The following is a 27,126-nucleotide window of genomic DNA, read 5'->3' on the forward strand; positions in this document are numbered from 1 at the left end:
AGGGACACAATGACCCTCCCCAGACAGTGGTCAAACTCAGGGACACGCACTGACCCACTCTGGACAGTGGTCACTCTCAGGGACACGCACTGACCCACTCCGGACAGTGGTCAGTCTCAGGGACACGCACTGACCCTCTCTGGACAGTGGTCAAACTCACGGACATGCACTGACCCACTCCGGACAGTGGTCAGTCTCAGGGACACGCACTGACCCTCTCTGGACAGTGGTCAGTCTCAGGGACACGCACTGACCCTCTCCGGACAGGACAGTGGTCACTCTCAGGGACAAAATGACCATGTCCGGACAGTGGTCACCCTCAGGCTTACTCGCCTTACGTCACAGTCATGCACACATCAGCTGCGCGTGACCCAACGGCGGAAAGACGTGTCACTCCATATCCGTTCCCTCGGCTCCTTCCTCCTTCACCCCGTTGCCCGTTGGTTCCGGCCTGGTGCTAACGGCTGCCGTGCGCCATCTTGGAGGAAGTTGTTTCCCGGGAGCCGGCGATGTGTGACTCTCGGCTGGTGAGGTAAACAAAAATCAAACAAATCTTCGCTGATAAACGTAAAGTTTGTGACTTTAATTGTAATGAAGTGGTGACATCCCCGGCGCGAGCGTTGGAAATCGAATAGAAAAGCCGCAAATCGGAACCAGCGGGTGTTTCTCAGCCTGTCCCTTTAATGGTCACTCCTTGTCCTCACAGCATTTGGCAACTGTTTTCTGCTGCACGGCTTTACATTGCTTTTGTTTTGTTTCCGGTGAGCTTTACCCCCCCCTGTTCTGAGGGGCTTTTTTTAAAATTTGGTCCTATGTTATTTTCATTCCCCTCGCTCACCTCTTTTCCTGGGGAAAGGTCTCCTGTATCTGCATGTCCCGGTGGGGACAGCGCCTCTTTGTACCTCCAGAGATCACTAGCATCTTTTAAAACGAAGTTGTCCTATTGACTGCTGCTGCATCCACTGAGTACTTGCATCTGCCTCACTTCATTCTGCTGCAAATACATGATGCCTCTCGCTCAACCACTTCCCCCACTGACAGCAGTTGCCCATCGTTCGCTCTTGTTTCCCCTCTCGCTGCTCCCTTTTTGCCTTCTCCCCTTCATTTTTCCACCGACCTGCCGTTGCAATTTTTTCTAACTTTATCGCTGCTCGGAGAGTTTCACTTCACGTCAGGCGTTCAAAGGGTGACCCAACTTCGCTTCATCTATATTTCAGCATTTTACTTGCAAATAATCTTAGAAGCATGTGTAAGTGGCCAAGTAGGAAGATAACTGAACAGAATTAAAATGAACAAATACACCAAGCCAAAGTAAATTGAATACGCTTGAGTTATAAATGAACAGGTTGCAAACAGTAATCAGAATTTAAATAATTCACAGACTATTACAGTAAATTTGAAAAGATATAATAGCAGTTATCCCACTGTTGGCAGTCAAGTAATTTGAACATGACCTGCAGTGTTGGATAGTATTGAATTTCAAACACATGAGATTTCAACTGGTGGGAATAGTAACTAGGGAAACAATCCTCTTTTGATTACAAAAGCAAAGTCCAAACTGTCGTTGTCATCTAAATTTTGAGATTGAATGGTGTCTTCCAAACAGTCATTACTTTTTTAAAAGTTTTGTTTTAACTTTTAGGACCTTTGCACCATTCACACTTCTTTTGGGATGATGGGTTTTATTTACAGGTCCATCTAGATTGTTTTGTATATTTGTAAGCAAAGAAAAGCAAAAAATGGAAACAAAGTACAAGTTGAAACAAGAAAGCAAACAGACATCAAAGAAACATTTAGATATCACTCTAAAATGCATTTTAAATAAAAGGTGAGATGGTGCTGTTTATGCTTTTGGAAACCTAAATAATAAAGCAATTTAGCTAACTAAAGATGTGACAACCTCTTTAAGGGGCACCGTAACAAAAATAAAATCTATAAAAGGAAACATAAAAGCAATTTCTTATCAACCTATTCAGAGATTTATTACACACCTCTGGAAAAGGTGGGACTTGAACCGGAGTCTCTGGCTCAGAGGTACGGATGTTACCAATACACCACAAGAGCCCTCAAAGGTGGCCCAAAACTTACAAATTCAAATTAAGATTTAATTCCCAGGGCTGCTACTGTACTTGGCCTGTACTGCCCACTGATCATGGAAATCTAAAGTGTATCAATGAGTGCCATGGTGCTGAACATTATCACAGAATTTTTAGGACGCTACATTAACTACATTTTATTGAGTTTTTGTTCACTAATGTAGTATACCTAATCTATGGGAGAGCAAGCTAGAACAAAGACATACAAGGTTTGTCCTATTTTGTTTCCATGATAACATGAGAACACAGATACTGTAGAAGATGTGTGAAATCTATTAGCATTATGAAGTAAGGATGAAATGTATTCTAAGGGATAGATACAAAATGACCATAAATAGTGGGTGGTTTTGGTTGTTCACAGATAAACTTGATTAAAAGTAATGCATGGCACGGCATTTCCACAGTGTGTTTTTAGTTTACTAAGAAAGGAGGCAAATCCAGATCAAGTTCTAAGAAATTAAGTGGGTTTATTATGTTATGTAAAGGCAAGAAGCAACTAGGAAGTAGAGACTTAGTTTTAAAATTAAAAATAAGAAAAAGATAAACCAATTAAATAAAGAAGTTTGATTGAGGACAAAAAGTCAACTTACATGAGCTCTTTAAAATGAGGTAACCTACTTGAACTACAATGAAAAACTGGCCAATGAGCCCCAACATTTTCCACTGTATTCAAACAGGAGCTGATAAGTGTACGGACTGCACAATAAAGATGGTGCTTCCACCACTGGAATTGCTTGAATGAAGCGATTTTTTTTTTTTTTTTTTTTTGCAAGTCAAACTGGTGGATGGGGATGGGACAGGCAAGTAAATGCCTGACAAGTTTAGAGATATTAACACACAAGAATATCATCAAAATATAAAATAAAAATGTGTGGCAAAATAAAATGAAAACTCTGTCACGTAATAGAGAAATATAGTTTAAAAAAAAGACAGAAATTGGATAAATAATTAAAAGTCAAGGTGGATTAAATAGAAATGAGAAAGGAATTCAACTTGTGGGTGGGATGAAGGACTGGTAGAAACATTAACTGAGCCCTTTGCCTCAGCTTTTTCAGTGTGGTAATGTAATTGTAAGACTATAAGTGGTGATGGAGCAATTAGATAGAATAACTATTAGGAATCTGTAATAAAAAGATAGATGTAACATATTGGAAACAGCTTAGCGTTCTCATGGCATGCACCCAAGAATGCTTAAAGAAATCATATCAGAGGCTATTACTGCAGTGCTTCAAACATCATTTGATCTCCAGAACACTGGATGGTTGCCAATGTACACCTCTGTTTAAAAGAGGGAGAGAAATAACTATAAATAAGGCTGTTAACACCTTTGGTGGGTAAACTGGTAACATAAAATCTGAACTCCCCTGGAAAGATGTACTTTAATTAAGACCAGCCAGCATGGATTTGTAAAAAGCAAGTTATGCCTGACAAATTTAATAATACTCTTTAAGATAATAAAATTTCCTTACTAATGAACTATGTTATTATTTATATAGATAGCCTTTGCTAACTGCTGCAATAGAAGCATTCTTTAAAAAAAAACATATGTTATGAAAGAGAATGTGGCAGCACGGATAATCAATAGGTTAAAGGACAGAGAACAAAAGTGCTTACAATTTTTTAGGGGATTAGGTTTGTAAAAGTACAGCTAAGATTCTAAGTAGGTTTACACTCAAAGTATTGCTAAATGCTCTGGCAATATCATAGAATCACTACAGTGCAGGCAAAGGTCATTCAGCCCATCGAATCTGCACCAACCCTCCAAAGAGTATCCCATAACCCCAGACTCCAGATTTACATAGTTAACCCACTTATCACTGCACACCACGAGCAAATTTAGCTTAACCAAATCTTTGGACTGTGGAAAGAAACTATACCATCCAAAGGAAACCCACACAGAAACAGAGAGATCATGCAAACTCAACATAATCACCCACCCAATGCTGAAATTGAATCCAGGTCCCTATGAGGCAGCAGTGCTAACCACTGTGCCAGTGGAGAGAAAAATAGTTAATGTTTTGAGTTTGATACAAGTCTTCTTTGGAGTTGGGCTAAGTTTGAATACTGAACTATCATGTCTAAAGTCTGGGACATCCAGTACTTATTGTAATGGTAAAAATAAAGACATTTTTATTTTTGTTGAGAGAATTGTACTGATTACATTTGGCAAAATGCTTATGGTTTTTTTCAGTAAATGTTTAAATAGGCCAAATAACTACTGGATTGGATTCTTAGAAAGTAACTTGGCTCAAGTTATGATTCACTTTAATTTCAGTATAGTTTTAGTAACTGTTGTTTCCCATGCTCCATGGTTTAGTTTAAATTAAGAATTTAGAATTGTCAAGCTGGATCTTTCTACAAGTTTATCAGTTTCCTGTCTGGAAGAAAATAGAGATCCTGAACCCATGTATCATCTTTTGTAGTCTACCTGGAGACTGCCTCGCTGTTTTTAAGGATAGTAGCCATGCTCCTGATGTTGGCAGCCCAATCAGAGGAATGGCAGCCCCCTGCTGAGGTAGGCAGGAGACCTCAAGGATCCCTCAAAGTGGAAGTGCCATCAGAGGGCACTTGTATTATTTCAGAGAGAGAAGGGGGCCGATGAAGTGGAATTTGTAAACCTCTGTAAGGTCACCCCTCAGCCTCTGCCGCTCCAGGGAAAACAGCCCCAGTCTGTTCAGCCTCTCCCCATAGCTCAAAATCTCCAACCCTGGCAACATCCTGTACATCTTTTCTGAACCCTTTCAAGTTTCACAACATCTTTCCGATAGGAAGGAGACCAGAATTGCATGCAATATTCCAACAGTGGCCTAACCAATGTCCTGTCCAGTTGGGAGCTACAGCATGACCTCCCAACTCCTGCACTCAATACTTTGACCAATAAAAGAAAGCATACTAAACGCCTTCTTCACTATCCTATCTACCTGCGACTCCACTTTCAAGGAGGTATGAACCTGCATTCCAAGGTCTCTTTGTTCAGCAACACTCCCTAGGATCTTACCATTACGTGTATAAGTCCTGCTAAGATTTCCTTTCCCAAAATGCTTGCATTTATCTGAATTAAACTCCACCTGCCACTTCTCAGCCCACTGGCGCATCTGATCAAGATCCTGTTGTAATCTGAGGTAACCCTCTTCGCTGTCCACTACACCTCCAATTTTGGTGTCATTTGCAAACTTACTAACTGTACCTCTTATGCTCGCATCCAAATTATTTATGTAAATGACAAAAAGTGGAGGACCCAGCACCAATCCTTGTGTCACTCCACTGGTCACAGGCCTCCAGTCTGAAAAACAACCCTCCCCCACCACCCTCTGTCTTCTACCTTTGAGCCAGTTCTGTATCCAAATGGCTAATTCTGCCTGTATTCTGTGAGATCTAACCTTGCTAATCAGTCTCCCATGGGGAACATTGTCGAACGCCTTACTGAAGTCCATATAGATCACATCTACCGCTCTGCCCTCATCAATCCTCTTTGTTACTTCCTCAAAAAACTCACTCAAGTTTGTGAGACATGATTTGCCACACACAAAGCCGTGTTGACTATTCCTGATCAGTCCTTGTCTTTCCAAATACATGTACATCCTGTCCCTCAGGATTCCCTCCAATAACTTGCCCAGTTGTTCTGTTTGTTGAACTTACTATAAAAGGGACAGTCAAATTAGGCACAATGATGCATTAGTTGAAAAATGTGGTGCTGGAAAAACACAGCAGGCCAGGCAGCATCCGAGAAGCAGGAGAATCGACGTTTCAGGCATAAGCCCTTCTTCAGGACCGAAACGTCGATTCTCCTGCTCCTCGGATGCTGCCTGGCCTGCTGTGTTTTTCTAGCACCACATTTTTCAACTCTGGTCTCCAGCATCTGCAGGCCTCACTTTTTCCACAATGATGCATTACTAAAGCATCTCATTTTACATCGTAGTCTATTTACAGCTGTTGAAGAAAACAATTGAGGTAAAACATTTTGGTTATACACAATGTACTTTTGACTTAATACATGGAAGATTAGTCAGAGTGAAAACATAAGATAATATAAAAAGGAAGATTTCCCAGCTGTGTAATGTCACTGTGGAATTGAGATCATAGAAATGTTAAATTTTTGAATAATAGGTTGTGTATGATGTAGCACAGAGGAAGCCATTGGCCCATTGTACCTACTTTAAAATAAATCCATTTATTTCGCATGTAGGCAGTTTATCTCCATGAATGTTGCTTGTGGAAATCATTCAGGAAGAGAAGTGATGTTGCAGCAAAGTATTTTATATAGCTTGTAACTGTACAAGTCAGCTACGAACTGTTTTTTGTAAATAGTGGTCATGAAATTTGATAATGTCAGAGACTGGAACATTTTGTTTTTTGGGCTATTATCAGCATCAAACATTCCCAAACTATGGAAAATGGAGTTGGATGCCAAGCAAAGTTCCCTATCAAAGCCCAATTCAAAAGAGGACTCCAACTATATTTAGATAACTCTTTTCCTTTTCTGACATCAGCCACCTTTGATCATATATAGGAGGGAAGGGGAGGATGGCAGTGTTACATAAATGGGCTAGAGATAAACCAATTGAATAATCATTCTTGTCTATAGTAGAGTATTGCATCAACATTTCCATGCATTGTAATTTATGATTGGACAAAAAAGGACCGTTTGAAAATAGCAAAACCCGGAATTTAAGGCACTGAACTAATCATCGAGAACAAAATTGAAGAGACAAATATTGTTATTCAATTTGTTATTCAACTGGATACAAAACATAAATGAGCATATGTTGCACAATTATCCATCCAATTTATATTTGTTGTACTCATAGTTTTCATGACAAAAACAGCAAGTACAAGCAGTTATAAGAGGCAATTTTTCCTTTGTAATTGTAAAAGCAAAACTTTCAACATACTTCAGAGGAGATGAAAACCCGCTAATTGAAAGGAGTTAATCATGACACAAACAAAGTGATAAGATTGTTTATTAATCTTGCAGCTTCTCATTTTGAATATACAGATTTAAAGAGAAACAACAGCTATTAATTGCTGGAAATCTGAAAAAAGATGAATTAAACAGATCAGTCAACAAAACTAAAAAATGAACATGTGGGAACATAGAAAGAGAAGTAAATAATTGAATTTCTTGTGTCTGTTCCAACAATCAATGAGATCATGGCTGATTAGTTGTATTAATTTAAATCTACCATCATTATCTCCTAATCTTTAGCTCATGATTGTTGCAAGCTGATGCCCCATTTCCACCCTACCTTTTCTCTTAAGCTCTCCCATATTGCCGTTCATCTTGATATTTCACTTCCTTTAGTCAGGTTATTGTCCTTTCTTTAAAATTCATTTGTGGGCCATGGGTGTCACTGGCTTACCAGCATTTATTGCCCATCCCTAGATGCTCTTGAGAAGGTGATGTTGAGCTGCCTATTTGAACCACTGCAGTCCACCTGTTGTAGATTGACCTACAATGCCCTTGGAGAGGGAATTCCAGGATTTGACCCAGCAACACTGAAGAAACGGCAATACATTTCCAAGTCAGGAGAGGCACATGGAGTTTAATTTAGATAAATGTAAAGTGTTGCATTTTGTTAAGGCAAATCAGGGTAGGATTTATACCCTTTAATGGTAGATTCCTAGGGAGTATTGCCAAGTAAAGAGACCTTGGGTTGCAGGTTCGTAATTCCTTGAAAGTGAAGTCACAGTAGACAAGGTAGTGAAGAAAGCATTTGGTACACTTGCCTTTGTTAGTCAGTGCATTGAGTATAAGAGTTGGGATGTTATGTTGCCATGGTACAGGACATTGGTTAGGCCTACCTTTGGAGTATTGCATTCAGTTTGGTCCCCCTGCTTTAGGAAAGATTTTGTTAAACTTGAAAGGGTACAGAAAAGATTTACAAGAATGTTGTCGGGGTTGGAGGGTTTGAGCTATAGGGAGAGGCTGAATAGGCTGGGGCTATTTTTCCTGGAGTGCCAGTGGCTGAGGGGTTATCTTATAGCGATTTATAAAATCATGAGGGGCATGGATAGGATAAAGAGCCAAGGGTAGGGAGGTCCAAAGCTAGAGGACATAAGTTTAAGGTGAGAGGGGAATGATATAAAAGGGACCTAATGGGCAACTTTTTTCACGCAGACGTGGTGCAAGTATGAAAGGTATCTGGATAGGTACATGAAGAGGAAGGATTTAGAGGGATATGGGCAAAATGCTGGCAAATGGTACTAGATTAATTTGGGATATTTGGCCAGCATGGACGAGTTGGACCGGAGAGTCTGTTTCTGTATGGTATATGATTCAATGAGTGGCTTGAGGGAACATGTAGGTGGTGGCCTTCTCCAGTATCTACTGATCTCGTCTTTCTAGATGGAAGTGATTGTGGATTGAGAAGGTGCAGATCTTTGGTGAATTTCTGAAGTGCATTTTATCATGCACACTGCTACTACTGAGCGTCAGTGGTGGAGAAAGTGGATGTTTATGGATGTGGTGCCAATAAGCAGGCTACTTTGTTCTGGATGGTGTCAAGCTTCTTGAGTGTTGTTGAGGCTGCACCCAGTCTAGCATTCAGGCCAATGGGGAGTTTTCCATCACACTGCTGACTTGTGCTTCTTGGAACATCCCTTTTTCTGACCTTCCAATCAAGGGATGGTCTTTGATGAAGCAGCTGAAGATGGTTGGGCCTAGGACACCAGTCGACTGATGAGATGGTAATTGACTGTGTTGGATTTGTCCTGTGTTTTGTGTATAGGACATACCTGGGCAATTTTCTATCTTGGGTAGATGCCAGTGTTGTAACTGACTGGAAGAGCTTGGTTAGGGAAACGGCAAGTTCTGGAGCACAAGTCTTCAGTACTATTGCAGGAATGTAGTCAGGGCCCATAGTCCTTGCAGTATCCAGTGTCTCCAACCATTCTTAATATCAAATTTGCTGAGGGACCACTGGAGGAGGCTGAGATGGATCATCCACTTGGCACTCCTGGTTGAAGATTGCTGCTACTGCTTCAGCTTTATCTTTTGCACTGATGTGTTGGCGCTTCCATCATTGAGGGTGGGGATATTTGTGGAACGTCTGCCTCCAGTGAATTGCTTAATTGTTAACCATCAATCACGATTGGATATGGCAGGACTGCAGAGCTTCGATCTCATCCCATTGGATTTTGGATTGCTTAGCTTGGCCTATCACATGCTGCTTATGCTGTTTGGCACACAAGTAATCCTGTTTGATAGCTTCAGCAGGTGCCACCTCATTTTCAGGAATGCCTGGTGCTGTTCTTGGTATGCCCATCAGCACTGTCCATTGAACCAGGGTTAATCCTTCGGCTTAATGGTAATGGTTGAGTGGGTGAGTATGCTGAGCCATGAGGTTGGAGATTGTGCTGGACTAAAATTCTGCTGCTACTGATGATGATGACCCACAGTGCCTCACCGATGCCCAGACTTCAGTTGCTAGATCTGTTCAAAGTCTGTCCCGTTTAGTGTGCTCGTAGTGCTAAACAACACAATGGAGATTATTCTGAATATAAAATGGAACATCCGTCTCCACAGGGACTGTGCAGTGATCACTTACTGAAACTGTCATGGACAGATGCATTTGCAGCCGGCAGATTGGTAAGGATAAGGTCAAGTATTTTTCTCCCTCTTATTTATTCTCTCACCACCTGTTGCAGACCCAGTCTAGCAGTTATGTTCTTTAAGACCTGACCAGTTTGACCAGTAGTGCTGGTGCTGAGTCACTGTTGGTGGTGGACATTGAAATCCTCAACCCAAAATACATTTTGCTCTTTTGTGTACTTTCTCAAATGTTGTTCAACATGGAGAAGTACTGATTCATCAGCTGAGGGAGGATGATACGTGGTAATCAGCAGAAGGTTTCCTTGCCTATGTTTAACCTGAAGCCAGGAAACCTGATACTGTGTTTTGTGATGAAGTTTGAAAAACAGAAGGGGGCAACAATAAGATTCTTTGGGGAGAGAGGTAATGGTACAGGAGCAGGATGAGAAGGCATCAGAGATAATTATGGTCAGGTAGGTGACAATGGAACCAAGTCAGTGCACCCACCCAGCTGGACAATGGGGAAATAAATTGGGAGGACAGCAGTGTGGTCAACCATGTTGAAGAATGCATGTGCAGATCAAAGATGAGGGCTAGTTTACCTTTGTCACAGTCACACAAGATGGCATATGAAACATTAATTAAGAGTTGTTTTGATACAATTGTAAGACTGTTTGATAGTATTAATGGAAGGTGTCATCAACAGTGCTTTCATGCAACAACTGCTCAGCAATAATGTGCTCAGTGTTGCCCAGTTTGGGTTCTGCCCAGGCCGCTCAACTCCTAACCTCATTACAGCCTTGGTTGAAACATAAACAAAAGAACCAAATTTCAGATGTGAAAGTGACAGCCCTTGACATCAAGGCTGCAATTGACAGTGTGGCATCAAGCAGCCCTTGCAAAAATGGAATCAGTGGGTATCCACTGGTTGGAGTCATACCTGGAACACAGGAAAACAGTTGTTGGAGGTCAGTCATGTCACCTCCAGGATGTCTCTGCAGGAGTTCCTCAGGGTAGTGTCCTAGACCCAGCCATCTAGAAGTGGATAATTGACCTTCCCTCCATCATAAGGTTAGATGTGGGGATGCTCGCTGATCCCACAATGTTCAACACCATTCGCAACTCCTAAGATACTGAAGCAGTCTGTGTTCAAATGCAACAATTCTTGGCAATATCCAGGCTTGGGCAGGCAAGTGGCAAGTAACATTTGCACCTCACAAATGTCAGGCAATGACCATCTCCAATTAGAGATAATCGAACCGTTGCCCCTTGATATGCCAACAATTTTAGCATCACTGAATCCCCACTACCAATATCCTGAGGGTTATTATTGACTGGAGACTCACTGGACCCACCACATAAACACAGTGGCAGGTCAGAAGCTAAGATTACTGTGTTGAGTAACTCACTTCCCGACTCCCCAAAACCTGTCCACCATCAACAAGGCACAGGTCAACAGTGTGGTGAAATACTTCCCATTTGCCTGAAATGGGTCCAGCTCCAACAGCATTAAATAAGCTTGACACGTCCAGGACAAACCAACCCACGGCACCACCAATGGTCTGTAGCAGCATTGTGTACTATCTACAAGATGCACTGCAGAAATTCACCAAAGATCCTTAGATACTTTTTTTCCAAAACCACGAACACCTCAATCTAGAAGAGAAGGGCAGCATAGATGGGAAGACCGCTACCTGCAGGTTCCCCTCCAGCTTACTCACCATCCTGATTTGGAAATATATCACTGTTCCTTCAGTTTTGCTGGATCAAAATCTTGGAATGCCTTCCAGAAGGGCATCATTGGTCAGCATCCATCACACAGACTATAATGGTTCAAGAAGGCAGCTTACCATCACCTTCTCAAGGATAACTAGGGATAGGCAATAAATGCAGTTCATTCAGTGATATCCATATCCCTTAATTGAATGGGGGGAAAATGGGGTTCTACCAGTTCACTGACAGCATCTAGCTTTACCCCACCATTTTGGTAAATAGAGTTAAGGAGAATCCAAGGGTCTTTACAAATACATTAAGGACAAAAAGGTAACCAGGGAGAGAATAGGGCCCCTCAAAGATCAGCAAGGCGGCCTTTGTGTGGAGCCGCAGGAAATGGGGGAGATACTAAATGAGTATTTTGCATCAGTATTTACTGTGGAAAAGGACATGGAAGATATAGAATGTAAGGCAATAGATGGTGACATCTTGCAAAATGCCCATATTACAGAGGTGGAAATGTTGGATGTTTTGAAATGTATAAAGGTGGACAAATCCTGATCAGGTGTACCCTAGAATTCTGTGGGAAGCTAGAGAAGTGATTGCTGGGGCTCTTGCTGAGATATTTGTATCATCGATAGTCACAGGTGAGGTGCTAGAAGACTGGAGGTTGGCTAATGTGGTGCCACTGTTTAAGGAGAGTGGTAAGGCCAAGCCAGGGAACTGTAGACCGGTGAGCCTGACATCGGTGGTGGGCAAGTTGTTGGAGGGAATCCTGAGGGACAGGATGTATAAGTATTTGGAAAGGCAAGGACTGATTAGGGATAGTCGACATGGCTTTGTGCGTGGGAAATCACAAACTTGATTGAGTTTTTTGAGGAAGTAACAAAGAGGATTGATGAGAGCAGAGTGGTAGATGTGATCTATATGGACTTCAGTAAGGCGCTCGACAAGGTTCCCCAGGGGAGACTGATTAGCAAGGTTAGATCTCATGGAATACAGGGAGAACTAGCCATTTAGAGATAGTACTGCTTCAAAGGTAGAAGACAGAAGGTGGTGGTGGAGGGTTGTTTTTCAGACCGGAGGCCTGTAACCAGCGGAGAGCCAGAAGGATCGGTGCTGGATTATCTACTTTTCATCATTTGTATAAATGATTTGGATGTGAGCTTAAGAGGTAGAATTCGTAAGTTTGCAGGTGACACCAAAATTGGAGGTGTAGTGGACAGCGAAGCAGGTTACCTCAGATTACAACAGGATCTGGACCAGATGGGCCAATGGGCTGAGAAGTGGCAGATGGAGTTTAATTCAGATAAATGTGAGGTGCTGCATTTTGGGAAAGCAAATCTTAGCAGGACTTATACACTTAATGGTAAGGTCCTAGGGAGTGTTGCTGAATAAAGAGACCTTGGAGTGCAAGTTCATAGCTCCTTGAAAGTGGAGTCGCAGGTAGATAGGATAGTGAAGAAGGCGTTTGGTATGCTTTCCTTTACTGGTCAAAGTATTGAGTGCAGGAGTTGGGAGGTCATGTTGCGGCTGTACAGGACATTGGTTAGGCCACTGTTGGAAAATTGCATGTAATTCTGGTCTCCTTCCTATTGGAAAGATGTTGTGAAACTTGAAAGGGTTCAGAAAAGATTTACAAGGATGTTGCCTGGGTTGGAAGATTTGAGCTATAAGGGGAGGCTGAATAGGCTGGGACTGTTTTCCCTGGCGCATCAGAGGCTGAGGAGTGACCTTATAGAGGTTTATAAAATCATGGGCATGGATAGGGCAAATAGACAAAGTCTTTTCCCTGGGGTGGGGGAGGGGGGGTGGTCCACAACTAGAGGGCATAGGTTTAGGGTGAGAGGGGAAAGATATAAAAGAGACCTAAGGGGTAACGTTTACACACAGAGGGTGGTACATGTATGGAATGAGCTGCCAGAGGAAGTGGTGGAGGCTGGTACAATTGCAACACTTCAAAGGCATTTGGATGGGTATATGAATAAGAAGGGTTTGGAGGGATATGGGCCAGGTGCTGGCAGATGGGACTAGATTGGGTTGGGTCATCTGGTCGCATGAACGGGTTGGACCGAAGGGTCTGTTTCCATGCTGTACATGTCTATGACTCTGCAACCAGTGATTTCCTGAAGTAAATACTTGGAATGTCAACGTCAATTTCTTCAATCCCATCACAAACTGTTTCCTATCCAGCAATTCCGTTGCTTTCCCTGGCAAAATCTGAAGCTGAAGTCGATACGACCCTTCTAGCATATTTGAAGCTGAGGCACGTTTTAAATCCTGACCATCCCATCACTGAAGCTGCCTATTTCTATCTCTGTATCCTTTTTTAATTGTGTCTTTGCTACTTCTCAATTTTGCTACTTCAGTAAATTCCTGATCAGCTCCTCCATATTCTACTTTTAACAAATTTAAGGTCATCTACAACCGTGCTGGTTCTGTCCTATCTTGCAACAAGCTTTATTCATCCTTAACCTTTATGCTGATGGCCTCCATTGGCTCTGAGTTGAATGATTTAAAAATTCTCATTCTTGTTTTCAATTCGCTTGATGATTTTGCCTTTCTTTTTCGCTTTAATCCTCTCCAAACCCACTGTGCTCCTTAATATCAACTCTTCTCTAACTCTGGCCACTGATTATACTTGATATTAATTGCTGCATCGTTAGTGGATGTCTCTTCAGCTGCTCAGACCCTACGCTCTGGAATTCCTTCCCTAATCTTCTGTGTCTTTCTTTCCTACCTTAAGTGTATTTAAATGTTATGAACCAGACCAACCCCCCTTCACATATTTCAAGGAGATAGCTTCGACCCTAACTTTTTAATGTGTTCAAAGGCAAGTGTAATTCGATTGTTTATACTACTTGGCTTTAAGCAAAACACACTTTATTCATCTGTTAGTTAAAATGCAGCAAAAAAGAAGGAATTGAAATAACTTGACGATTGGAAAACTTAACAGAATAATAGATTATTTAACTACTTAACAACAACTGTTCCAATATAGTAACATCCCATAAATACACCCTTGTAAAAGCAAATTCAGTAAAATAGATTGCTGCCAGAATGGCATATAAGACATTGAGAATTCTAGCTTTTAGCCGTAACTGAGAGAAAGATGTAGCCTTATCCAGAACCAGCTTGAAAAACCTCAGCAACTGCTGAAAACTAAGCTAATACCCTAGTTCTGTCGAAGCTAGATTCCACCTATGTATGCTGCTTCTATTGTTCCAACTTTTAAAACAAAAATGCAAGGCCTCACAACCTGTGTATTTTATTGGTTTGGAACAGACCACTCAGTCCATCTGTCTCAACTTCCCTTCACACAAAAAAACGGACAAAATATACATTTTAAAGCTATAGTATCATCACCCCTCTCCATGAAACATAAATGATGGCTTCATTTTCAAAAACCTTTCGGTTTATGCTATTAATACACCACAATGCATATCCATTACATTGACTCTTAGCCTGCAAATACTATAGTCCATTTCAATCTATTACTTCTGCCACCGAACATCTTCACCTTCCTTCTTCACTGTTGTGACAATGCATTTATGATTACATTCTGTCATTCTGACATGTATATTATTTTCAAATTAAATGGCTGTAACAATAAACTCCATCTAAGCAATTTTGTATTTTTATCCTTTATTTTTTCCAAAAGTGTTTAGGGGTTACAATCAATATGTACAATTGTCTTAGACACATTACTGCCAACATAAATGTTGAAATGTTTCAACACCAAACTCAAGATCTCTGTCTCAATTGTGGAATATTTCTGTTGATGAATAATGAACTTTCTGGAAAAATACTCAATAGATCTTTCTTTGTTCCCCTTATCATCTTGCAAGAGTACAGCACCAATACCCACATCACTTTCATCAATAGCTACCTTGAATGGCTTTATATAATTAGGTGTGACTCTCACTGGGGTGGAGATTAACACAGTTTTCAGCCTGTCAAATGCCTTCTGACATTCCTTCATTAAAACCCCCTTAAATTACATTCCTTACATAATTGATATTAAATTTGACCCTCAATCCAATCGTATTTCTGTTAGTAGTCCATATTTAGTAAAAATTTGAGTAACTCTTCTATAATCCTTTTTGCCATGATACTGTGTAAATGGAATGACCTTTGGAAATCTAATAGATACATTCATTATGGTCAACAAGTGCTGATTCCCAAGTTTTGTTTTAGGTGGAGGTCCTACGCAATTAATTAAGACTCTTGTAAAAAGTTCCTCAAATGTGGGAATGGGTAAAAGAATGCTGATTTTATCACTGCCTGAGCTTTTCCAATTACCTGTATGACATGTCCAGCAAAATGCAACCACATTCTTATGCAGTTCAGACCAATAAAAATGTTTTTTGTTTTCAGTTTTCCTTACACCCAAATGACCACCACTTTTCTATAACCCACTGGTAATACAACTTGATTAATTTCTGCCCATTTTTCATTTGCCTGAATAAGTAATGGTCTCAATTTGCTAATTAAGACTTCATTTTTAAGATAGTGACATTCTAGGAAACACTCTGATTCCACTTGTGTATGCTTTTTGATACAACTGCTTTATTTATTCATCTTTTTGTTGTAAATCAGCGAACCTATCTGAACTAAAAATATCCACTTTGTCCTCCACTTGTTCTTATTTTTTCTCAACCATTTGATTAAACGTAGTCTCTGATAATTAAACTTCAACTTGCTTGTCTTTATTCTTTGATTTCTCTTTCTTTTTCCACCTATGTTACCACATATTCAGGAAAATTCCCAGGATATACTTGAGTTAACACATCAGTTTCCTGATTCTCCACTGCAGTCCCAACTACAGTAGGCATCACTCCCACCTGTGATACAGCTTTATCATGACCAAAGATAAACTGTATTCCAACAACCAAGAGTTGTTTTGTTGCTCCTACCACCACTTCACCACTTTTCACCAGACTCTCCAACCTCACTTTACATTATGGAATACTACTCTTCTCGTCATGAATTCCACAACCCTGTCTGGCAGTACTCCTTCCAAAATACATACCCAAGTCATCAAGATGGCAGCCAAGTGGAGTTCTTGAGCAAGGGCTCCCCTGCTCCATCTGTTTTTTTTTTCCCTCTTTTCATGTGTTTTTTTCCACTTTCCACTTACCTCCTGTCCTCGGACGGCATCGATGACGGCAAGCTGAGCCAATGCAGACTCAAAGTGAGGCTCAGCAAGGACTTGAGGGACACCCAGTGTGCACTCCCAGCTTTGAGGTGAAGGAAAGTGTGGACTCCCGGTCTCAACGTGGACCAGCGTGGACCCATTTGCTTTTGTTTTTTTCTCTCTCTCTCCTTTCTCTGCTTTTAAAGGACAATAACGCTGAACCTTTAACTTTATTTCTTTATTTTTCTAATTCCTACTTAAGATTTTGGACCGAGGCGTCTTTGTATCTAAGATGGTGCTGAAAATGGCGACTTTACACTTTTCACCTGTATCCATGTATTTGAGTACATGTGACAATAAAACCTCATTCTAATTCTAACCTCCTCATCTCTCCATCATCAAAGAATTACTTACTCCTGTATCTCTTTAAATTTTAATTTCTTTACCTACTCTTAATAGAAACAAGTAAACCGTACCCATGCAGGCAAATTCTTTAAAGAGAGCTGGTACTTTATTAATTAACCCCTGACCATGCTGTACGTTCTTTAGCAGCTCACTGGGATCTCCATTACCACTTTAGTAAGCCCTACTGGCTTATCTTGTTTTACCACGTCTGTTTTTCCAGTGCTTTTCTTAAACCACCAACACTACAATTTCATATGTCCTACTGTATTGCAGTGAAAACACCTAAAGGTTTTTACTTCTCTTCCTTCCTCATGGGTTTTCTGTTTTAACCTGTGGTAAACTATTTTTACTATCTTTACTATTTTCCTTTACTACCTGAGGATTTCTCTTCTCCCAATTCCTATCCCTCACAGATTGCAATTGATGTCAGAAGCCAAACTTTGATTTATGAATGAACTCAATCATCTGCCATTTCCGTTACTAATCTTTCAGTCTTAACTCTGCTCTTCCATGAGTTCTCCCTACTTCAAGAAGTGAATGTTTGAACTCCTCCAAAATAACAATCTCTCTAATAGCATCATATGTCTGATCTAATTTCAGTGCCTTTAAGCACCTATCAAAGTTACTTTGTTTGATTCTTTCAGACTCTATGTATGTTTGACAAGGTTCCCTCCTTAGATTCCTGAAACGTTGTCTGTATGCGTCTGGCAATAGTTCATATATACATAGGATGCTTTTTTCACCTCATCATGCTGTTCAGATACTTCCTCTGATAGTAATGCAAATGCCACACTAGCTCTACTTACCAACTTTGTTTGGATCACCAGCCATTTCACTTGTTTAGTTACTTACTTCAAAGTATAAGACTTCTACATTCTTCTTATCAAACTTTGGTAATGCTTGGACATATTTAAACAAATCCCCACCAGGCTTCTGGCTACAATGGGCTTGTTCTTCATCACTGTCCCCAGCACTACTCCTACTTTCTATCTTTGCCATTTTAAGTTGACTTCCATTTTTCATTGCCAACTTCTGAAGTTTAAAACCTTTCTCTTTCTCCCTCTTCTGTTGGGGCCTTCCTTTATGTTTCTTTCCCCTCTGCTTTTAATCATAACTCAAACTGTTTCATTTCCTTTCCATATTCAAGCTGCTTCATTTGCAGTTGGATTTTAGCCATTTCCAATGATTCTATTTGCATTCCTGGCAATTATAAATGCAGAGATAATGCCACAATTATCTTCCCATTCCTCATAGCCACAGGCAAGTTCAACTTAATTGCCAATTCCAAAACTTTGCCTTGCTCACTTTCAGTAAAACTCCTGAAGTGACTTCTTCCACCCCAAGGAAACTCTTAGTGACTGAAACAGCCATTACAACACAAGATATACCCTGTTTAAATCAACCGATTATGTCACTTGGACAAAAAAACAACACTCACCAGTTCAATAATCTTCAACCCAACCTGAATTAGAGATTTTGATCCTGACATGAGGCCCCATTTTGTTACAAAACAGAACAAACCCTCTTCAGATATACCAAGGAATTAGCCTAGATCCTAACTTTTTCATAGTTAAAGGCAAATTCCAGTTGTCATTCAATTTGTGACACCAGTCAGCTTTAAGCAAAACGCACAAAACTCATACCTTGTGTTGCAGAATTGTATTTTTTGAAATTTATTCACCGATGGGGGCAGTTAAGAGTCACATTGTTCTGGGATGGGAGCCACATGTAGGCCAGATGAAGTAAAGATGGCAGACTTCCTTCCCTAAAAAGCATTAGTGGACCAAATAAATTGTTCATAATAATTGAGAGTGGCTACATAATTGTCATTAGGCTCACTCTATATCTGTAATGATGGGATTCAAACCCATGCCCCAGAACATTGATCTTGTGTTCTGGATTGCTAGTCCTGTGATATTAACATTATGCCACTGCCGCCCCTTGATCAGAACAATCTCACTTTGCATGCAGGGACAGGCGTATAGCTCATGGATTGAACGAGGCTACCTCTGAGGGCTGTTTGCTTGCTGTTTTAGTGCTCTGTTAGTGCTCACTCACTCTTAGACTGCCTACATGCTCCTAGCATCCTTGTTTTGACCTATCTCGCCTCTCAGCACAGTCACAGAACTAGACAGCTTGTCATGTTGATCAGCAGTCCCCAGCCAAGGGGACAGACGTCTTGCTGTATGGTACATTGCTACATCAGTCTTACACGTGCCAGCAGCTTACCCAGTTAGTGCACTTCATTTGCAGCAAGCAAACAGTCATGGCACAAAGGGAATAGTCCTTAGTGAGGTGCTTGGAGGTACCCATCTGCCTGGAGTCTCTACACAGGGCAGAGACAAGTCAAGGGCAGCTTCCATTAACGTTGCAAGTGCTTGGCCAGGATCATATGTTGGTAGGTCTCAGTTAGGGTGTCTGCGTTTCTATGATTCTTTAGCAACCAGTCCTGAGGTTAGTATGAACACAGCTAAAAAGGTATTTCGTGAACAATCAGGCATATGGGGAATTCTCGACTAGGGCTGTCTGGTAAGATCATTCAAGGGGGTAAGCCATTGTTAGTTCCTCGTTTCTGACTGATAAAGACAAGGGGAAAAAGGGAGCTTCTGCTATGGAAAGGAGTCTAGCAAACCTATTCATGGGGATTGGGGGCTGCAGGTTGGGAGGTGGAGTGAATGACAGTTATGAAGTGGGGGAACTGTATATTTTAGAGGGGGATAAAGTAAAGCATGGATGGAACAGGATCACGTGAAGGAATGTGTGCAAAACCCAGGAAAACGAGGTTCTTCAAGGAGTAACATTACACATTGAGTGGGCCAGTGTCGAAGACGTATGTCTGAGAGCTCATGATCCCTGGCGACCTTTGTGATTGCTTCTCTGCTATAGATTTCCCAGCCCTGCACATTGTTTACTGTTTCATGCAATACAAACACCTTTGGCTACTGACGCCAGTAATGCTATACAAAAGTCTGCACACCTGGAGCAATGGTGGTAGTTGCAGCCGTGATGTTCACATTTCTGACACACGGTGCAGCAACTTCTCTGGTCAGGCATTGCTTCACGAATTATCATGCATGCAAATTGATGTCTGAGTTCACAATGTGACAGTTACAGTAGGAGCTACACAGATATGAGCAAACAGATTTAGTGGCATTGTGAGCATATTTAAACAACCGTGTGACTTTGTTTGCAATGTGAAAGTTGCATTGGAATGAAGAATGGTATTTACTCAGCGAGCAGGAGCACTTTCCTCCTGAGAAGACCAGGATTCTTTCCTCTTTGGGCATGAGGAGCCTAATGTTGGGCACCCCACCACTTATTTGGCATTTATGAGCCTTTTCCCCTCAAGGCTGAAAGAATAGGGAGATGTGAAAATGGGTGACACCGCTGTTAATCCTGGTACAGCTGGGATAAAGATGGTTAGGTGACCCCCAGTAAATGAGTAGACAACGCAGAGGGCGTGCATGATTAGCACTGTTGGACGGGATAACAGTGAATGAGGGAACATTTGCTTGCAAAAGTGAACCTTAGTGGGAGGTCTATGTGGTAGCAGAGAGAAGTATAAAATATTTACCCTGGCTTTGCAGAGCAGGTCTTTCACCTTCTTCTTGGCAGAATCTGGTGACATGACGGCCTCTGCCAGCCCTTCATGTAAAGGACAGCCGTCCTCTGCACAACACCTAATCCTTGTTGGGGAATTGTGGTATCAATTTTCCCTTTCTGACATTGTTCCAAATTAGCCTGGTACTGAACAAGATAGCTTGAGGATGCCAGTATTTTTCTGGGTGTACAGTGGCCTTTCAAATATGGCAGGGATGCCAGGGTGTAAGTGTATCCCATGATATCGAGTTAATGGATGATTCTTTCAGGTACGGCAAGTGGTAGACCTGACTAGCATCAGACATTGGGGTGCCATAGGATAGGATAGGTGGTTAATGAGCCAAGTTTGGAACAGTATGGTGAGAGATGTTGCTGAGCCTCATGGAGTAAAATTCAACAAAATTGACATTTAGCCAAAATATAACATTTAACCTATGATTTATCAACATCTCTGCAATGATATGCTATTGTCTACCCTGCTTACAGTGCTGAGAGTCTTTGCATCGTTGACAGACTCTGGTATGTGACTGTGCATTTTATGTCAATAATGAACGTAGTGAATGTTGAACCTTTGGACTAGGGCCAGTTGCTTTTTTCCAGTTTGAGACTGATTATGTTTTGGGGGATCTCCTTCATCTGCGGACACCCAAAAAGCTATGAATGTTTTCTGATTGATCACTGCATATTTCCATTATAATGGACTACATTTATGTTCTCAGAGCATTTAACTCAGGTGGTTGTGAAATTATTTATGAAATTTCCTTTAATGTATGAAATTGTGATACTTCTGCTTTTTTTTGGAATTTCTAACTGAACTACATTAATATGATTCATAACTTCTGCACCAGTGTAAAGTGACTTTAAATTATTAACAGCATAATGGAGCAGCTGAAAAAGGCCCAGAGAGCGATTGGTTCAAATCAAGATACTGTTGACAAAGGGGTTAACAATGAAACTCTAAATCAAACAGCAATTGTTTTTAAAATTAACTTATGACAGTAAATACAAATTAATTCTGAAATTCAAATTTGTTTCTATGAAAATTCAAGCAATTATGCAAATACCTGATCAACATTGGATGTGGGAGCAGTCAAAGATGTCTTAAGATTATTATTCTGCAAGGAAGCTATTCGCATATGTAATAAGGCACACATTTGTTATGGTACTTAGTTTTGTGGCTGATATCAGAACATTCAGCTTGCAATAGCTAGGCTGCATTTATATCTTCTCCATTGGATTTCCTTTGCTGTTTTCCTGAAACAGTGAATTCATGCTGGAAGTATAGTTTACCTTCAGTATCTTGGAAACAAAACAGACTACTCTTAAATTACAGATCTGTAAACTTCATCAGTTATTCACCAGTGCCATACCAATGTGGCTATTCCGCATTTATAAGCCTGAATGTGAGTGATGGAAGGCTGTTCAACTGTACGGGAATTATGGTTGATGCTAATCTTGTTCTCAACAGTGGCACGTGCAGGTTTACCAAAGAGAATCACTGAAAAGAGCAGTCGAAAGTTAGTGCAGTGGACAGCCAGGAGAGCAGTAAGGGTTGATGGTTGCCTTCCTCCTCCAACCCTACTGGCGGTGAAGTCAATGACAGAGCTCTATAATGCTTTCTAAAATGTGGGTCCAATAGGATTATATGCCAAGCGTTTGGGGTTGTTAAACTCCAAGGTAGCAGAGGCTGCGTTGGAGCGCTGTTTCAATGCAAACACAGCAAGGTCCCTTTAAATGAACACTTTGTTTCTACTGGGCATGGCTTACTGTCCAATATTTGAAGCTGGATGTCTGTTTTGGAAAATCCAACAAAAAGGTAGCTGATTGTTACTTTAAAATCTAGCAATCTAAGCCTGCCTCCACCATGCTTGTACGTTTCCTTCCACTCTTAGCTCTCTCCCCACTGCTGTCTTAGCCATGGGATCATGACAGTTTTCAAGGGATAGGATCACAATGGGAAACACTGACACATTGGCAGTCTTAATGGGAGCAGAAATCCCAGCACCTCAGAATGGTACTTAAAGTCTTGGGGTCTATGCAGTACATCATGAAAAGAAATGAACATTTGTTTCTCATGTAAGTTTTCAGGTAATCTATCTTCACCATCGTACCTATTGTCTAATAGTCTGGGATCATATTTTCAAATTCCACCTCAGCAGCTGGTTGAATTTATATCCAATTAACAAATCTAGAATTGGAAGCTAATCTCAGTGATGGTACTGTGTAAATATCCATCTAATCCACTAATGTGTTTTACATGTATATTTTTATCTTCCTTTCTTGGTCTGTCAATATGTTACTCCAGACCCATAGCATCTGAAATGCCTGACAAGCCACTCAGTTATTCCAAACTGCTGCAGATACCAGATGGACTACTACAGTTGTAGACATTTTCTAAATTACTACTTTTTCAAGGCTAGGAAATAAAAACTGGCCTTGCTAGGATAGCCCATATCCGTAAAACAAAGTGTAAAGGTCGAAAAGTAATATGAAGAGATTATTTCAGTTCTGCAACAGTAAAAGAACAATGTGAAATGCAAATTGACTTGAAACTGTTGATGAATGAAAATTAATGTTTTTGGTTATTTGTTCTTTGCAGTATTCATAACAGAGGACATGAGCAGTAAACATGCTCTCAGATAGAAATCTGTTTATAGTCCCACCTCATTTCTGAAGGTTGGACCATAGACTCTTATTGCATTGGTTCACGCTCGTAGACAAAGTACTGCAGTAGTTTTCCCTTGTCTTCTGCAGGATAGCTAATGAGGAAACTATCCCCCCTCTTACCACCTGCCATTGTGTATATTGAAAGGATGTGCAAACTGACAATCAACCTGTTTGTCCATGTTGTAAAAGCATCTTCCATTGTTAACAAGTCCTGGTTTTGGACTTCAATGTTGTTCATCTGGCCCAGAGGTAGAACAGCTACAACTGTTCCTGTTGCATATAGAGGTAGTCTGGACAAAATGAATTGATACGTGACGAGATTGAAGTTCTGGGTGGCCTAAAATGTGCAAAGCAAATAGTTGTCAGCCAATAACTGACATTTAACCTGGTGTGATATGCGAATCTAAGGAAAAGATTATTGAAACCTTAACAATCATTATGAAGGATTCTAGGACATTAGAGAAAGAGCAGCATATTGGAAATATCCTACTTTGATGTTATAAGTTAACATAGAAGCATTGTTTAAAATAATGAAATAGATAATGAGGAGGATTTTCAATATAATAACCTAGTAAGCAGCAGTCATCATTAATTCAGAAGGAGAAGATCCTGCTTGATTATCTTTATTCACTTGTGAATGTACAGTGGCTTGTTGATGTGATACTGGACTAGCAGCATAGAGATTCAGTTGCTTTGGGTTTATCAGCAATCTTCAAAATAAAATTTTATGATACTAGTTTCATAAATTGTCTTGGGATGATTTGAACTTAAAACTTTAGTCACTGTTCTAAACTTTTGACTGTTTGATGACCAAGCCATCTATATTTGGCCTTATAAATTTGTTTTTTGGTTTGCAACCAATTAAGACAGTGAGACACTAAAGGCACAAAACCATCACAACGAAGAAAAATAAAGTGCATATACCAAAGGGAAGAAAAACATAATTTAATGTTTAAAAAAAGATGACAGCTTGACCCAGTGATGGTACAGTGTCACCTCTGTGTCAGAAGCTTTGAAATTCAAGCCACAAAGCAGGTCTTTGGTGCATAATCTAAATTCTATGAAATGCCAAGGGTAGTTGGAAGTATTGTCTTTCAGATAAGGTATTAAGCCAAAACACACTCAACCTGAAATTAGGGTAGAATATCCCATTGTACTGTTCTTTGAAGATCACTGTTCTCGAGGTGCACTGCCCAGTGTTTATCCCTCAACCAACACCATGAATAAGTTAGTTAACTAACTAATTGGTTAGTTATTTTGCTTTCTGTTTACAAGACTTCAAAATATTCAGCTGTGTGTGCTTTGGAACAGGCAAATAATGTTAAAGGTGCTATATCAAAATCAAATTCACTTCATCAATTTGATCATTTTTCTGTTTTCAAAATGTTTATAACTGGTTGGAGTCTCACCCTATCCTACCTTGAAAGTGAATGTGTCAGCGTCAAAGGAAGCTCGATGACACATCACCTTCATTGAAATATTCACCACTGAATGTACCCATTGTTTCATACAGAATCAGTTCAGTACGAATGTGCATGCTATAAATTTACTATTTTTATTCAAGGCACTTTGTACCAGAAAATTGTCAGTAATGGTGGATTCCATGGGTCAAAAATCCAACTGGTAAGAACATGTTCATCTACATGTTGCAATTTTATGTTTACTCATGGTTTAAGAAATCTTGTTTAAAGCTCATTATCTTGTGTCAGTATAGCAAATACCACACCACCAAGAGAAGTAATGAGTTTAAATTATTTTCCTCAATACAGTGAATTTCAAACCTAAGCCAGTTTAATACAAAAAGAAGAAAAACAAGGAACAATTACAAAGGGGATTGAAATAAATCAAAAATACTATGGGTATGTTTAAGTGGAACAGAAGCTCAGGATTTTGGTGACCTCATAAATAGTTCAGACTTCAAAGCCCCATTGATTATTGTACACTCTTGTAATACACCTAAAACCTGTCCTCTGTGCTGCAAAATGAAAAGACTCTGTGTGGTCTGTATATTGCTGTTAAAAGTGGTCTGTTACATAGATTATGCTGCATTACACAGCAATAATTAATAATTTAGTAAAAGTGTCCTGCTTGTTTTGATTTCAAACTCTTTTTCCATGTTTTATGCCTGGAATTAAGTTTTCATTTATATATTTAATAAAATAGATATTCAAAATAAGATTACAAAGTAATGTAAAATTTTTATAGGGCTGGAACCCAATATTTTCTGTGGTGAGATTTGCCCTGGGAATCTATTAGCTGTGACCAGCATCTATTAGAATGATTACCGGTGACTGCGCTCAAATACTTCTTAACTATTAAATTTGCTATTGCCATGGTGGTTGTTATTATGTATCTTCTTCTCCAAGAAATTCTACTCTTCCTATCTTGCAAGATTTTGCCTTGTTTCCTTTCAGTGTTGCCCACTTCCCATTTGTGTGTCTTTTCTTCCAGTACATCAGCAGGACAGAGTGGCAATGAAAGTAATGTGGTTACCTCCTTGAAAGGAAAGAAAGCTGAAGATGATTTGAAAGGTGTAACTGAAGAATGTCCAGCTGGAGTTTCTCTGCAGCTGTGGAAAGTATATATTTTTTATTTTTATTATTTGAGTAATAGTTACAAAGGTATATAGTGTTTTACCTGTAATAATATGCTTCAAGCCATGTACAGTACACATCTGTAAGCATAGCAGTACACTGTCTTTTAGGTCTATACTGCCAATTTACACATTTTAAAAGCAATTTTGACAAACTGAAGTACTGAATGGCTGTTCATTACATAGGAGGTAGTGCAAGTGACTGGTAAGGAATTACGGAGTATTAGCAATGGTGGTGAAGGGACAGCATTTTGCATCTAAGCCCAGTTAAACAAAATGGTAATAGTGTCTCTACATCATTTTGATTTCTTAGAGAAGGAAGCTATACTAAAGTAAGCTGCAGTACATACTGTAGATCCTACAAACAAGAGGAACAGTGCATTGATGATGAAGGGAGTTAATCTGGTGTGAATTAACTTCAGATATTAATTAAACAAACTGCTTTGACCTGCATACTGTTAAAGTTTTTTGAAGATTGCTGCAGCTGCGCTCATCTGAGCACACCTGACTTTAGCCTTGTAGTCAATTTCTAAATTGCCTCTTTTAGGGATTGAAGAATCTGAGATTTCTAATCTTTCCAACTAGCTTAATCCTCTGAAAAGAGGCCATCAACCTAAGTATTCTGCAATGATTACAATGCTTAAGTAGTTCTATGTGTCTTGGTTACTAGAACTGAATGTAATAGTCAAAATACAGAGGAAAAACAAACGTGGTTACCAGCTTCGGCAGACTGGTCTCATAGTAATGCTTGATTTGATGAAAAGTGTGAATATAAAAATATAAGAATATAACAGCATAAGGAACATGAGCAGAATTAGACTGTAGAGCCCCATGAACCTGCAACACCATTCACTATGATCATGGCTGATCGTCATCCTTAATTTCACTTTACTACTCACTCCCCACATCCCTTGATTTACTTACAGGCTAAAATTCTGCTTACCCTAATATTAAATACATTCAAGGATAGAGTAGTCACTGAGGTGTAGAATTGTAGAGCTTCACAACCCATATTTCAGTCTTCGATGGTCAGCCGTTTATCCTGAGTCTGTTCTGCTGGGTTCTACTACATTCCTCAGTCAGAGGAAACGACCTTGACGTGTCTTTCCTATTAGGTTTCTGAAGAATTTTGTATGTTCCAATAGGTGCCTGTTATATCCTGTATCCATTAGTGTTTAGAAGAAAATGAGGTGATCTTATTGAAACATGAAAGATCCTGGGGAGGTTTGTTAGGTTAGATGCTGAAAGAATGTTTCCCATTATGGAAGAGATTAGAACTTTGGGACACAGTTTGAAAAAGGGATCTCCCAATTAAGATGACAATGGGGAGAACTTTTTTCTGTCCGAAGATTGTTAATTTGTGGAATTTTCTTCACCAGAGATT

The 27,126-nt window shown here is 40.1% G+C and overlaps 1 protein-coding gene across 2 annotated transcripts in view; it reads left to right on the forward strand.

The window, feature by feature from the left end:
* Window positions 1–422: 422 nt before the first annotated feature.
* Window positions 423–27,126, forward strand: part of fam204a (family with sequence similarity 204 member A) — a 77,823-nt gene continuing 51,119 nt past the window's right edge. The window contains exons 1-3 of one of the 2 annotated variants that reach the window (XM_043712847.2): window positions 443–532; window positions 24,714–24,772; window positions 25,601–25,727. In XM_043712847.2, the coding sequence (XP_043568782.1) occupies window positions 24,741–24,772; window positions 25,601–25,727 (159 nt within the window). In that variant the 5' untranslated portion in view covers window positions 443–532; window positions 24,714–24,740. Of the gene's footprint in view, window positions 533–24,713; window positions 24,773–25,600; window positions 25,728–27,126 lie in introns of both variants that reach the window. The other variant, XM_043712848.2, reaches the window with a different exon arrangement.

This window comes from Chiloscyllium plagiosum, unplaced genomic scaffold (genome assembly GCF_037043375.1).
Source record: "Chiloscyllium plagiosum isolate Xiang-an unplaced genomic scaffold, Cpla_swu_hap1 HiC_scaffold_22, whole genome shotgun sequence".
In the NCBI taxonomy this organism is placed as follows: Eukaryota; Metazoa; Chordata; class Chondrichthyes; order Orectolobiformes; family Hemiscylliidae; genus Chiloscyllium; species Chiloscyllium plagiosum.